Source organism: Indicator indicator, chromosome Z (assembly GCF_027791375.1).
Source record: "Indicator indicator isolate 239-I01 chromosome Z, UM_Iind_1.1, whole genome shotgun sequence".
NCBI classification, from domain to species: Eukaryota; Metazoa; Chordata; class Aves; order Piciformes; family Indicatoridae; genus Indicator; species Indicator indicator.
Window position 1 is genome coordinate 62,757,265 of NC_072053.1, and position 13,374 is coordinate 62,770,638.

The 13,374-nt window shown below is 44.6% G+C and overlaps 1 protein-coding gene across 1 annotated transcript in view; it reads left to right on the top strand.

Annotated features, from left to right (window-relative positions):
- SHB (SH2 domain containing adaptor protein B) overlaps window positions 1–13,374 on the top strand; it is a 69,167-nt gene that overhangs the window by 45,440 nt on the left and 10,353 nt on the right. The window contains exon 4 of the mRNA XM_054398024.1: window positions 5,967–6,138. Coding sequence (XP_054253999.1) covers window positions 5,967–6,138 — 172 coding nt within the window. The remainder of the gene's footprint in view (window positions 1–5,966; window positions 6,139–13,374) is intronic.

The following is a 13,374-nucleotide window of genomic DNA, read 5'->3' on the forward strand; positions in this document are numbered from 1 at the left end:
TGTAGGGGTCTGCTACAGGCCACCTGACCAGCAGAACCAAGCAGATGAGGCCCTCCACAGGCAAATAGAAGTGGCTTCCAGGTCACAAGCCCTGGTCCTCATGGGTGATTTCAACCACCCTGACATCTGCTGGAGGGACAACACAGCAAGGCACCAGCAATCCAGGATCCTCCTGGATTGCATAGGTGACAACTTCCTCCTGCAAATGGTAGAGGAACCAACAAGAAAGATGCTATGCTGGACCTTGTTCTCACCAACAGGGAAGAGCTGGTAACCAATGTGAGGCTCAGAGACAGCCTTGGCTGCAGTGACCATGAAGCAGCTGAATTTAAGATCCTCAGGGCAACCAGGAGGATGTATTCTAAGCTTACGACCCTGGACTTTAGGCATGCAGACTTTGATCACTTCAGGGATCTGCTGGCCAAAGTGTCATGGGACAAAGCTCTAGAGGGAAGAGGGGCCCAGGACAGCTGGTCAGTATTCAAGGACCACCTCCTCTGTGTCCAGGAGCAATGTATACCAACAAAGAGAAAAGCAGGGAAGAATGCTAGGAGGCCTGCCTGGATGAGCAAGGAGCTGCTGGACACACTATCACTTAAAAGGAAACTCTACAAGGAGTGGAGGAAAGGACAGCTAGAATGGGGGTATATAAGGAAGCTGCCCGAGCAGCAAGAGACCTGGTTAGGAAAGCCAAAGCACAGTTTGAATTGAATCTAGCCAGGGAGGTTAAAGAGAACACTAAGAATTTCTACAGGTATATTAATGGTAAAAAGAAGACTGGGGAAGGTGTGGGCCCTCTCAGAAAGGAAACAGGTGAAATGGTCACAAGTGACCTGGAAAAGGCTGAGGTTCTCAATGACTTTTTTACCTCAGTCTTCACTGCAAGGGCCTCCAGACACACTCCTGGAATAGTCATGGAAGCTAATGGCAAGAACCAGAAGGAAGAACTGCCCATCATAAGTGAAGATCAGGTTCGTGATCACCTGAAGACTCTGAAAGTGTTCAAGTCCATGGGACCCAACGGGATACACCCACAGGTACTGAGAGAACTGGCAGATGAGGTTGCTAAACCCCTCTCTATTATATTTCAAAAGTCCTGCCAGTCTGGGGAAGTCCCCACAGACTGGAAATGGGGAAACATTACTCCCATTTTCAAAAAGGGTAAGAAGGAGGAACCAGGGAACTACAGGCCAGCCAATCTCACCTCTGTGCCTGGTAAGATTCTCCTGGAGGCACTACTGAGACAGAAGAATAGTGAAGAGGTGACTGGGTACAGTCAGCATGGCTTCACCAAGGGCAAATCCTGCCTGACAAATCTGGTGGCCTTTTATGAACAGGTGACAACATTAATAGATGAGGGGAGAGCAACTGATGTCATTTACCTGGATCTGAGCAAAGCCTTCGACACTGTTCCACACCACATCCTGGTCTCCAAACTGGTGACACATGGGTTTGATGGGTGGACCATGAGATGGATAAAGAACTGGTTTGATGGCCTCACCCAAAGAGTGTCTGTCAATGGCTCCATGTCCCAGTGGAGGCCAGGGACAAGTGGAGGCCCTCAGGGCTCAGTCCTGGGACCAGTCCTGTTCAACATCTTTGTTGGTGACATGGACAGTGGCATTGAGTGCACCCTCAGCAAGTTTGCTGATGACACCAAGCTGTGTGGTGCAGCAGACACACTGGAGGGAAGGGATGGCATCCAGAGGGACCTTGACAGGCTGGAGAGGTGGGCACAAGCCAACCTCATGAGGTTCAACAAGACCAAGTGCAGGGTCCTGCATCTGGGTCGAGGCAATCCCAAGCACAAATCCAGGCTGGGCAGTGACTGGCTGGAAAGCAGCCCTGAGGAGAGGGACTTGGGGGTGCTGGTGGATGGGAAGCTGAACATGAGCTGTCAGTGTGCACTTGCAGCCCAGAAATCAGATCCTGGGCTGCATCAAGAGAAGTGTGGCCAGCAGGTCAAGGGAGGTGATTCTCCCCCTCTACTCCACTCTGGTGAGACCCCACCTGGAGTACTTTGGCCAGTTCTGGAGCCCCTATTACAAGAGGGATATGGACATGCTGGAACATGTCCAGAGAAGGGCCACCAGGATGATCAGAGGGCTGGAGCAGTTCTCCTATGAGGAGAGACTGAAAGAGTTGGGGCTGTGCAGTCTGGAGAAGAGAAGGCTCCAAGGTGACCTTATTGTGGCCTTGCAGTATCTGAAGGGAGCCTACAGGAAAGCTGGGGAGGGACTTTTTAGGCTATGAGGTAGTGACAGGACTAGGGGGAGTGGAATGAAGCTGGAAGTGGAGAGATTCAGGCTGGATGTGAGGAAGAAGTTCTTCCCCATGAGAGTGGTGAGAGCCTGGAATGGGTTGTCCAGGGAGGTGGTTGAGGCCCCATCCCTGGAGGTGTTTAAGGCCAGGCTGGATGAGGCTCTGGCCAGCCTGATCCAGTGTGAGGTGTCCCTGCCCATGGCAGGGGGGTTGGAACTAGATGATCCTTGTGGTCCCTTCCAACCCTGACTGATTCTATCATTCTATGATTCTATGTTAAACAGCACTGGTACCCATCCCTGAGGGACTCCATTCATCAAAGGTCTCCAGCTGGACACTGAGCCATTGGCTGCAACTCTTTAAGAGCAGCCATATAGCCAATTCCTTAACCACAGAGTGGTCCATTCAGCAAATCTATGCCCTTCCCATTTAGAGTGCAGAATGTCATGCAGGACAGTGTCAAAGGCTTTTCACAAGTCCAGAAAGATGACACCAGATGCTCTTCCCTTATCCACCAAACCCAAAGAAGAGCTTCAATTTACAAGTCTGAAATAGTGAAAAGTTTGCATTGAGAAGTATTTGCTCCCTGTTAAGACTTACAAAGTAACTTGCTGCTTTATGGTGTTACGTTGTTCTGTAACGTAGCTAGCTAATGTAGTTACACCAGGTGTGGGCTTTTTTTCAGTTCTTAGCTTAGACAGATTTCTCTGAAGAGCATGAAGTTGGTAATAGAAATTCTAGAAATAGGCAAGTCCTATTTTACAGGCTCACGACTGCCAACCCACAACTACTTGGATTTCTGAACTTGAAGGAACCGCCTGCTAAAACTTTCCTGTTCTGAGAAGTTCATTTGAAGGGACCAACACATGGTGGTGGTATAAACTGCAGACACCAGGGGGGACCCAGCTGCTGGCTGAGTCTAAATCATAATGCAATGTAAGCAGAAGTACCATGGGAATGAAAAACTTTACACTCCCTGCTGTGTGGAACCGAGCTGTTGAACCTTCAACCTTCATAGTGTATATTACAACTTTGGTTAAAAAGATGTCTTTAGCATCTGAAAGTCAGTTCTAATGAATACATTATATGGGTTAATGCTTGACTGAGTATCATTCTTTTCAGATGAATCCGCCTTGGTATCCCTTTCTGGCTGTTTCTTCCTGCTAATTTAATTCACATACACACACACACACAAAAGCAGGAGCGCAAACGCATGTCTGAGCTTTTCAGACCGAGAAAACATTCAAAAGCATCTGCAAGTCAACCATCACATTGCAATAATATTCCTGTTTACAACCAGACCTGAGTTCCATGTTTGTTTTGTGAACTGAATTTTCTGATGTCTGAAAGATATTGCTTTTTCAGAAGTTTTCATAATTCACTAGTTCACTAGTTTTCATAATGTTTCCCAAACCCCAAATCCAGGTGTTTTTCTTACAGTTCAAATAATAGTGCTGTTCATATGTCACATGCAAAGTTTATCCTTGTTATGCTAATTAGTTTTCATTATCCAGTAATGTGGCTAAATCTGAGTCTCCATTTTAACAAATAACCATCATATTTCTGCCATGCAATACTTCAGAATATAATTGAATACATTCTTTCATTTTTTTCAGTAATTTGTGCCTACTTTCTTGGGAGCAGGGGGTGTGGAATTTGGAAGAGTCTTAAGCCCCATGAGGAAAGACCATTTAAAAAAAAAAAAAAAAAAAAAAAAAAAGCTCCAAAACATTTTCCATGTTCAGCACATCTCTATTACAGGATCACAGGATGTTAGGGGTTGGAAGTCTCCTCCAAAGATCATTGACTCCAACCCCTCCCTGCCAGAGCAGGATGATAGAATCTAGCACAGGTCACACAGGAACACATCCAGATGGGTCTTGAAAGTCTCCAGAGAGGAAGACTCCACAGCCTCTCTGAGGAGCCTGTTCCAGTGCTCTGTGACCCTCACAGTGAAAAATTTCCTCCTCATGTTGAGGTGGAACCTCCTCTACTGTAGTTTATATTCATTGCCCCTTGTCCTATCACAGGGTGCAACTGAGAAGAGCCTGTCCCCTCCCTCTTGACACCCAGCCCTCAGGTATTTATGAACATATAGCAAGTCCTCCTCAGTCTTCTCCAAACTAAAAAGCCCCAGGGCTCTCAGCCTCTCCTCATAGGGCACATGCTTCAGTCCCTGAATCATCCTCGTAGCACTCCACTGGACTCTCTCGAGTAGATCCCTGTCCCTCTTGAACTGGGGAGCCCAAAACTGGATGCAATATTCCAGGTGAGGTCTCACCAGGGCAGAGTAGAGGGGGAGGAGAACCTCGATTGATCTGCTGGACACACTTCTCTTAATGCATCCCAGGATACCATTAGCCCTCTTGGCCACCAGGTCACATTGCTGACCTATGGATAACTTGTTGTCCACCAAGACTCCCCGGTCCTTCTCCATGGGACTGCTCTCCAGCAGATCACCTCCTAACCTGTACTGGTACAGTTCATTATTCCTTCCCAGATGTAGGACTCTCTACTTATCCTTGTTGAACCTCATTAGATTCCTCTTTGCCCAGCTCTCCAGTCTATCCAAGTCTCTATTCTGTATTTATATCTTTTTCAACGTTACAGCTGTCTTCTGTTACACAGTGTTATACAGTGTTGCTTTAAAGCAGTAAGTACTACCTACCGCATCCCTAACTGGCTGTGTGTTACAGTAAGTTCAAGTCTAAATCCCTAAGATCTACAACATGCTCTTCCATGGAGCCACTTTAATTGTCCTTGTAACATTTTCTCTGATACTGCCAGTGGAACTCAGAGGAGCCCTTTGTATTGTGTATGTGCACATTGTAACCTTTGCCTCCTCATACAGTGAAGTTTTTCTGCCTTGTCCCCACTAGATGACCTTAAAACAATAATCTGTCTGCAGCTGACATGTTAATTTTTGATGAAGAAGGAAGCTAGAGAAGGCAGCGGTGGTGTAGGTAGTTCCTTGCACTGCTTCTGCCAATATTCTGTCCTTTAATTTTTTTAAAATTAAAGATATGTAGAATCTGTATGTATAGTAAGCATAGAATGATGATGTTGGCATTAGTATGTGCTTGGCTTCTGATGTTGCAGTGCTGTAATGGATTTATCTACAAGTTTGCAAAAAGCTGTATTGCTTTTATTGGAATAATACAGTTTTTGAGAAAAACTGACAAATGCCATTTTACTTTTTCATCAGTTTGTAGCCAGCTTTGTATAACTGGGTACGCTTTTGACTCGTCGCTGCTTTCCAGTGTTTCTGAGGTGGATAGATGAGTGTTACCTGTCTGGATTTGCACCCAGACCGTTGTTGCGATGATTCCACATAAACTCAGTCAAGCCGGACTCTTGACGACGCTGATGACTGAAAGATGATGACTGAAAGCCTGTCTCTGTTAACGTTACTTGTTTATAAGTACCACCTGTTGGCAAGGAAAGTATCAAATGTTAAGATAAGCAATAGGTATTGTAACAAGGTTTGGAAGAACATGGATTTTTTTAGTGGAAAAGCAGTAGTACTTTGCGTAGCTAGAAACACCTTTGAATGATACTTAAGACTTTGTAGATAAATCATTACATCCTAATGCTAGTGGGTGCATGTTTATTCTCCCTGGAAAGTCTGAGACCTCTCTGAGAGATACAACTATTTTGGTTCTTGTTAACTTTGCCTGGAGAGGTAATTATTGTGTATCTTGCAGCACAGTTTAATGGAAGTGAGAAACGGCAAGCATCTCCTTCTTCCTCAAATGACCAGCGCAGGCAGTTAAGAGCACCCGGAGGAGGGTTTAAACCCATCAAATATGGGAGTCCAGAATTTTGTGAGATCGTGGGAGAGAGAATAGATCCAACTATTCAACTGGAAAAGCAGATGTAAGTAAGCACAGTAATTGCTCTTTAGCTCTTTGCCTCCCCACTTACAGGAGCAGCTGTAAGTCTCAGTTCCTGCTGCCCAGCTCCCTCTCCTGAGTATCTACATATTCTCTGTGTTAGCACTCACCAAAACTCCTCTATTCTTATCAATCCTGCAAAATGTAAGTAACTTTTGTGGGATATAAAATAACGTTGAACAGGAAACTCATCTCAGGAGTAGTGCATTTTACAAGCCAGGTGTGTGCAGTTATTTAACTTTCAACCATGTGATTATATTGCATTAGGAAAATCACATGTATATCACATATATACAAATTGTGCTTTAAAGCTGCACAAATTCCCTATCTTCCTGGGCGCATAGCGTGTTTCCACTATCTCAGACATGCCCTGCATGTGGCTGTAATACTGCTTTGGTAAGAGACTGGTAAGACCACTTGGAGAGCTTGCAGAAAAGAGGCTGTTATTTCTACTTTGGTGTATCAAATTTGAGGGTGGTATTTAGAGGAAGTTTTCTCAGCTCCAGGTTCAAATTCAGGGGGAATTACGTGGAGTGAATGTCTGTTATCCACAAGGGTGGTCTCTATCCTGCCTCATTGTTACCTTTACTTGAACCATTTGAACTGACTGGTTGGTATGATAGTACAGCCCACTGTCCTGTATCATACCAATGGTGTCCTGTATCCACTTTGTAGATAAGAGAAAGGCTGTGGATGTTGTTTACCTTACATGGCAGTTTGACCCTGGCTGGGGGCCAAAGGCCCACCAAAGCCACTCTATCACTCCCTTGTTTAGATGGACAGGGGAGAGTAATAAGATAGAAGCAATTTAATAACAATGATAAGCACAAGCAAAGGCCACGTGTGGAAAGCAAAAGTGAAGAGGGATGTTATTCTCTGCTTCCCATAATCAGACAGTAGCCAGTCTCAGGAGGCAGGGCTCTACACATAACAGTTGCTCTGAAGGACAGATGCCATGGATGAATATCCCTTCCTTCTTTTGCTTATCTCTTAATATCTGAGCTGATGTCATATGGCATGGAATACCCCTTTGGCCAGTTTGGGTCAGCTGGCTTGGCTGTGTCCTCTCCCAAGATCTTGCCCATCCCTCAGCATACTCTTGGGACAGGGAGATGTTGGAAAAGCACATCCTGGATGCTTGTTCAGCAGTAGCCAAAACACCGGTGTGTTAACAGTTACAGTACTGCAATACACAGCACTAGAAAGATGCTTTGAGGAGAATTAACACCAGATCAGTCAAACCAAGTACAATCTCCACACCTTATTCCATACCATTTGCATCATGCTCAGGTTCCACACAGTTCAATACATTTTACCATCTAATTTGATTCTCATGCTTAAATCCCCTCTTGTTTACACTCATGACTTAAACTACACACTTAAACCATCTCAATACCCAACACACAGAGATTTATACATTTTGATCAGTATCACAGTCTTTTAATAGAAAAATATTCTTCCACTCCTCCAGATGTTACTTGGGATTGTTAAGGACAGGAGAAGCAGGACATCCTACTGTTGGGTACCATACCAGCTTGGATTTGGCCACTGTGTCGTTCTGGTTTCTTGCAAAACTCCATCAGTCTGGGTCCTTATTACCGCATCACTTCCTGCAACATACAACTCACATTCCAAGTTATTTTTCCCCCCGTGTTAAATCTCCTTGAGACACACACCAAGTTTCCCCATCCCTTCTCATTATCCACCAAATACATCCAGGCCCTTGAGCAAAGACAATCCCACAAATGGGTTTGCCTTTCCCCATGGGAGGAGCAACCGTCACTGCCTTTCTCAGCCACTACCCCATGTGCACTACAGGGACCCTATGTCCCCCACCACAGTGTGTGAAAGTTCTGTTTAGGCAGAACCAGAATGGTTAGCAGATCCTTTGGAATTAACCAGCCAAGTGGCTTCTGCTAAATTTTCATCCCAGTGCTTCCATGCCCCGTTACCTAATGCTCTCAATGTGGTCTTTAACAGTCCATTATATCTTTCAATTTTCCCAGAGGCTTGTGAGTGATAGGAAATGCAATACACCCACTCAATGGCATGTTTCTTGGCCCAGGAACTGATGGCATTGTTCCTGAAATGAGTCCCATTGTCAGATTCGATTCGCTCAGGTGTACCATGTCACCACAGGATTTGCCTTTCAAGGCCTAAGATGGTGTTCCGGGCAGTGGCATGGTTTACAGGATATGTTTCCAGCCAGCCTGTAGTTGCTTCTACCATGGTGAGGATGTAGCGCTTGCCCTGGCGTGTTCGTGGCAGTGGTCCGATATAGTCAATCTGCCAGGCCTCACCGTAGTGAAAACCCAGCCACCACCCTCTGTTCCAGGGAGACTTAGCTCTGGTGGCTCTCTTGATGGCAGCACAGGTTTCACAGTCATGTGTGACCTGCATGATGGCTTCTATGATCAAATCTACCCCCTGGTCATGAGTCCGTCTGTACATAGCGTCTCTCCCTAGATGTCCTGGTGTTTCACGGACCCATCAAGCTACAAACAGCTCACCTTTATGCTCCCAGTCCAGATCCACTTGAGCTACCTCAATTCTGGCAGCCTTGTCTACTTGCTCAGTTTTGATGTCCTTCATTAGCACAGCTGTTTTGTACATGGGCATCAATATGACGTACCTTCAGAGTCATGTTTCCCACCTGAGCAGCAGTGTCCTGCCACAGTGAAGCAGCCCAGGTGGGCTTACCCCTGCATTGCAAATTGGTCTTCTTCCACTGTTGTAGCCACCCCCACAGTGCATTAGCTGCCATCCAGGAATCTATATAAAGTACTGGCCACTTTTCTCTCTCAGCAGTTTTTAGAGCCAGTTGGATGGCTTTCACTTCTGCACATTGACTTGATTCATCTTCTCCTTCAGTGGCTTCAACAAACTGTTGTGTAGGACTCCATACAGCAGCTTTCCAATTCTGATGGTTTCCTACTGCACAACAGGATCCATCACTAAACAAAGCATTAACACCTTTAATCTTTGCATAACTCACTGTGTGGTAGTGTCTCCTGGGCACAAACCACTTCCTCAGGTGACATTCTGAAATCTCTGCCTTCTGGCCAGTTCATACTCTCTTCCAGAATCCCTGGGTTGTTGGGTTTCCCCAGTTGAGCTTGCTGCATCTTCAGTGCTACCCACTTACTCCCTGTAGCGCTGGTCACATGATGTGTGGAGGAGATGTTCCCTCTGAACATCCAGTGCAGCACAGGCAATCAGGGTGCTAACAGGTGCTTCTGTACCCACTACTTCTGAAGCAGCTCAAACACCTAAATATGCTGCTAAGATCTCCTTCTCAGTTGGCATGTAGTGGACTTCTGATCCTTAATATCCTCTATTCCAAAATCCCAATGGTCAACCTTGGGTTTCACCTGATGTCTGCTACCAGAGCCTCCAAGTGAGATCATGCTCCCTGGCTTCCGTGTGGAGGAGATTTTGCATACATGGTCCTGTTTGGATAGGTCCAAGGCTATTGGACAAGTTATCTCTTGTTTGATCTGTTCAAAGGCTTCTTGTTGCTCAGTGCTCCACTCAAAATGATTCTTTTTTTGGGTCGCTCAAGAGAGAGGACTGACAAGCTGACTGTGACGTGGAACATGCATTCTCCAGAACCTCACAAGGCCTAGGAAAGACTGTGTCTCCTTGTTAGATGGTTGAGACATGCTTGCTATCTTGATGACCACATCCATAGGTACATGACGGCATCCATCCTGCCGTTTTATTTCCAGGGACTGAATTTCCTGTGCAGGTCCTTTGACCTTGCTTTTCCTCATAGCCTCCAGAAGAATCTGAATGTTTTTTTTTCTCCCTTCTCAAACACTTCTTCCGCCTTGTCACCCGACACAGTTAATATCATGGAAGTGCTGTAGATGTTCAGGGGCATCACCCAGTACATATTGACTTTAGTAAGGCTTTTTACACTGTTTGCCACAATATTCTTCTGGAGAAACTGACTGCTCATGACTTGGATGGGCATATGCCTTCTTGAATAAAAAAAACCATCACCAGGTCCAAAGAGTTGTGGTGAATGGAGTGCTGATCTTCTTGAGGGTAGGAAGGCTTTATGGAGTGATCTGGATAGACTGGATTGATGAGCCAAAGTCAGCAGTATGACATTCAATAAGGCCAAGTGTCAGGTCCTGCACTGTGATCACAAGACATGATATGGTATAGGCATGGAGAAGAGTAGATGGAAAAACTACCCAGCGGAAAAAGGCCTGGGAATGTTGGTTGGCAGCAGGCTGAATGAGCCAGCAGTGTGTCCATGTGGTCAAGAAGGCAAACGGCATCCTGTACAGGCCTATATCAGAAAGAGCATGCCCAGCAGGACCAGAGAAATTACCATCTTCCAGTATTCAGCACAAGTGAGACTTTACCTTGAATATTAGGTTCAGTTTTGGGCCCCTCACTACAAGAAAGACATCAAGGTGCTGGAGTAAGTCCAGAAAAGGGCAGTGAAGCTGGAAAAGTCTCTAGAAAACAAGTCCTGTGAAGAGCAACTGAGACCTCCTTGGTCCAGAAATAAAGGAGGCTGAGGGAAGACCTTGTTGCTCTCAACAGCTACATGAAAGGAGATTGCAGTGAGATGGGTGTCAGTATCTTCTCCCAAATAACAAGCAATAGGACAAGAGGAAATTGCTGGAAGTTTTGCCAGGGTAAGATAGTAGGAACAATTTCTGTACAAGAAGGGGTTGTAATGCACCTGAACAGGATGTCCAGGGAAGTGGTGGAGTTATCATCCCTGAAGATATTTAAAAGACATACAGGTGTTGTGGCAAGGACATGGTTTTGTGGTGACCTGGCAGGTGTAGGTTAATGGTTGGACGTGATTGTCTTAAAGTCCTCTTCCAAGCAAAACAACTCTATGATTCTATGAAAGTAAGCATGCAAGTTGATGAGCAGGATAGGTAGGTTAGGAGATTTCCCAAGCAAGAGGAACACCACGTATATCAAGAAAGTGCTTTTATTTGCTTGTGATTAAGGAATCTCTAACTACGAACTTCACAACTTACAGACTTGGGGAAATTGAATGAATGTACTCAATTTCCTCAGTAACAATGGGAAGAAGAAATGCATTCTGCAGTTTCATTGTCTTAATGAAAGTGAAACCTTCCCATTCGTATATACAATTTCTGGTGACTTTCTGGTTTGCTCTGATCAATTGAGAAACAGAGTAATGTGCATTATATGAGCTTTAATAAGTGATTGTACTTACTGTATAATTGATGCAGCTGTCCTGTCTCCACTGGAGCTGTGGCCACTTAGTGGTGAAAAAGTAAGGGCCATCAGGCGTAATATTCTATAAACCACAATCAAGAAACTTTCAGTCCTGGACTACACCCTGATAAAGGCCAAAGTATGTGATTATATGTGAATTTTGCTTTTGGGGGTTTTGTGCCCTTATGTTTGTGCACGTATGTGTCCACCTTATTGTGGCCTTCCAGTGTCTTAAGGGGGCCTACAAGAAAGCTGGTGAGGGACCTTTTAGGGTGTCAGGTAATGATAGGACTAGGGGGAAGGGTACAAAAGTAGAAATGGGTAGATTCAGATTGGGTGTTATGAAGAAATTCTTTCCCACGAGGGTGGTGAGGTACTGGAACAGGTTGCTCAGGGAGGTGGTAGAAGCCCCGTTCCTGGAGGTTTTTGAGGCCAGGCTGGATGTGGCTCTGAGCAACCTGATTTAGTGTGAGGTGTCCCTGCCCATGGCAGGGGGGTTGGAACTAGATGATCCTTGAGGTCCCTTCCATCCCTAATGATTCTATTGTGTTTCCCAGGATACCTTAGAAGACATGCATTACTTCAGTATTTTGTGTCCAACAAATTGGTATCTTTCACATGTTGTCATTTTACTGTATGGTAATCACATAATTGACTTTTGAATCTTTGGTTTTTCTGCACAAATACATATATGTAGACATTTATAAAATAGATGCACCCAGGGCAAAAAGACCCAATACAGCTGAAACAGCAAGTTAACCTCTAATTTTAAGATGACTATAGCACTATGCTTATCTCACTAGCTATCTGAAACAGGAGCAATATGAATGTCCCATTTACACGCCCATATGACTGACAATCAATGACACTTCTGTATGCTGCTATTTACTGCCAGCTGTATCCAAAACAGCTTCCAAGAGTCAATTCTGAATCAGATATTGCCCTATCAGTCTTCATACTTCACTGGTTTTCTTCCAGCTGTTTTAAAAGCATATTTTGCTTCCTGGAACCAGCCCTGCATTATTTTTTCATAAACCTCTCTGCCAGCTGAGGAGCACCATATCTGAAGAATACCTTAAATACATGCCTCTGAATAGTGGAGTCCAGGGTTTTGGCTAGGTCGTATTTTATTTTGATTTAATTTGGCCCTTGAGGAGACAAGAAGGAAGCAAAATATTTCTAGCTAATAGAAATAATTTTTAGACTCTCTCAAATCCATTTTCTGATTTACACTTAGTGTTGATGTTATTTTTAAAAACAGTCTAGTCTTTAAATTGCTTGTTGAGGAATATCCTTCAGCAGTATGTAGGTAATGGGAGATAGGGAGAACACTGTCTGAAAGCATTCCCATCTGTGTCTCTATTTTATTTGTGAAATGATGGAGCTGTCAGTGTTTCCCCTTTCTAGTATCTCTTGAATATACAAAACTATAATCCTCTTTTTAGCTTTCTCTATGCAGAATTTATTTTAACCAGGATTTTTGATTTGAGCACCAACTTTTTATTAGCATTTCATCAGATTTGGCAATGGAGCTGACATGAGAACAAGGTAGTTAAGAGTATGATTTCTGCTAAATGAATGTCTGAACTTTATTCACTTGCCTTATAGCTGAAACACCTTCCTTAGAGCAATCTCAGCAGAGAAATAAAATGAGAACATGTGGAAGAACCCTTTTTTTTTTCACAAGGCCAGTGTCAATTCCTGGTAATAACAGACAGAGAGCACTTCTGATGTTTGCATTATCCTGCTTAGGCAGGTATGGTAGTGTCACATTAGGCTTCAAAGTACACTGGGCCATTGCAAGAAGGAAAAGATCTTCCTCAGAGATGTGGTGGATCCAGTGCAGGACCAGGCACATTAAACTGCTCAGGAAACTTGGGAGAAGGATCAAAGCGTTTGCTACTGACTGTGAGACTGTAATTGCTGATACAGCAGCATGTACTGAGAAGGTTCTTTGTTTGCAGTGGTCGGTTTAGTGAAAGACCAATGTCTCCACATTTAT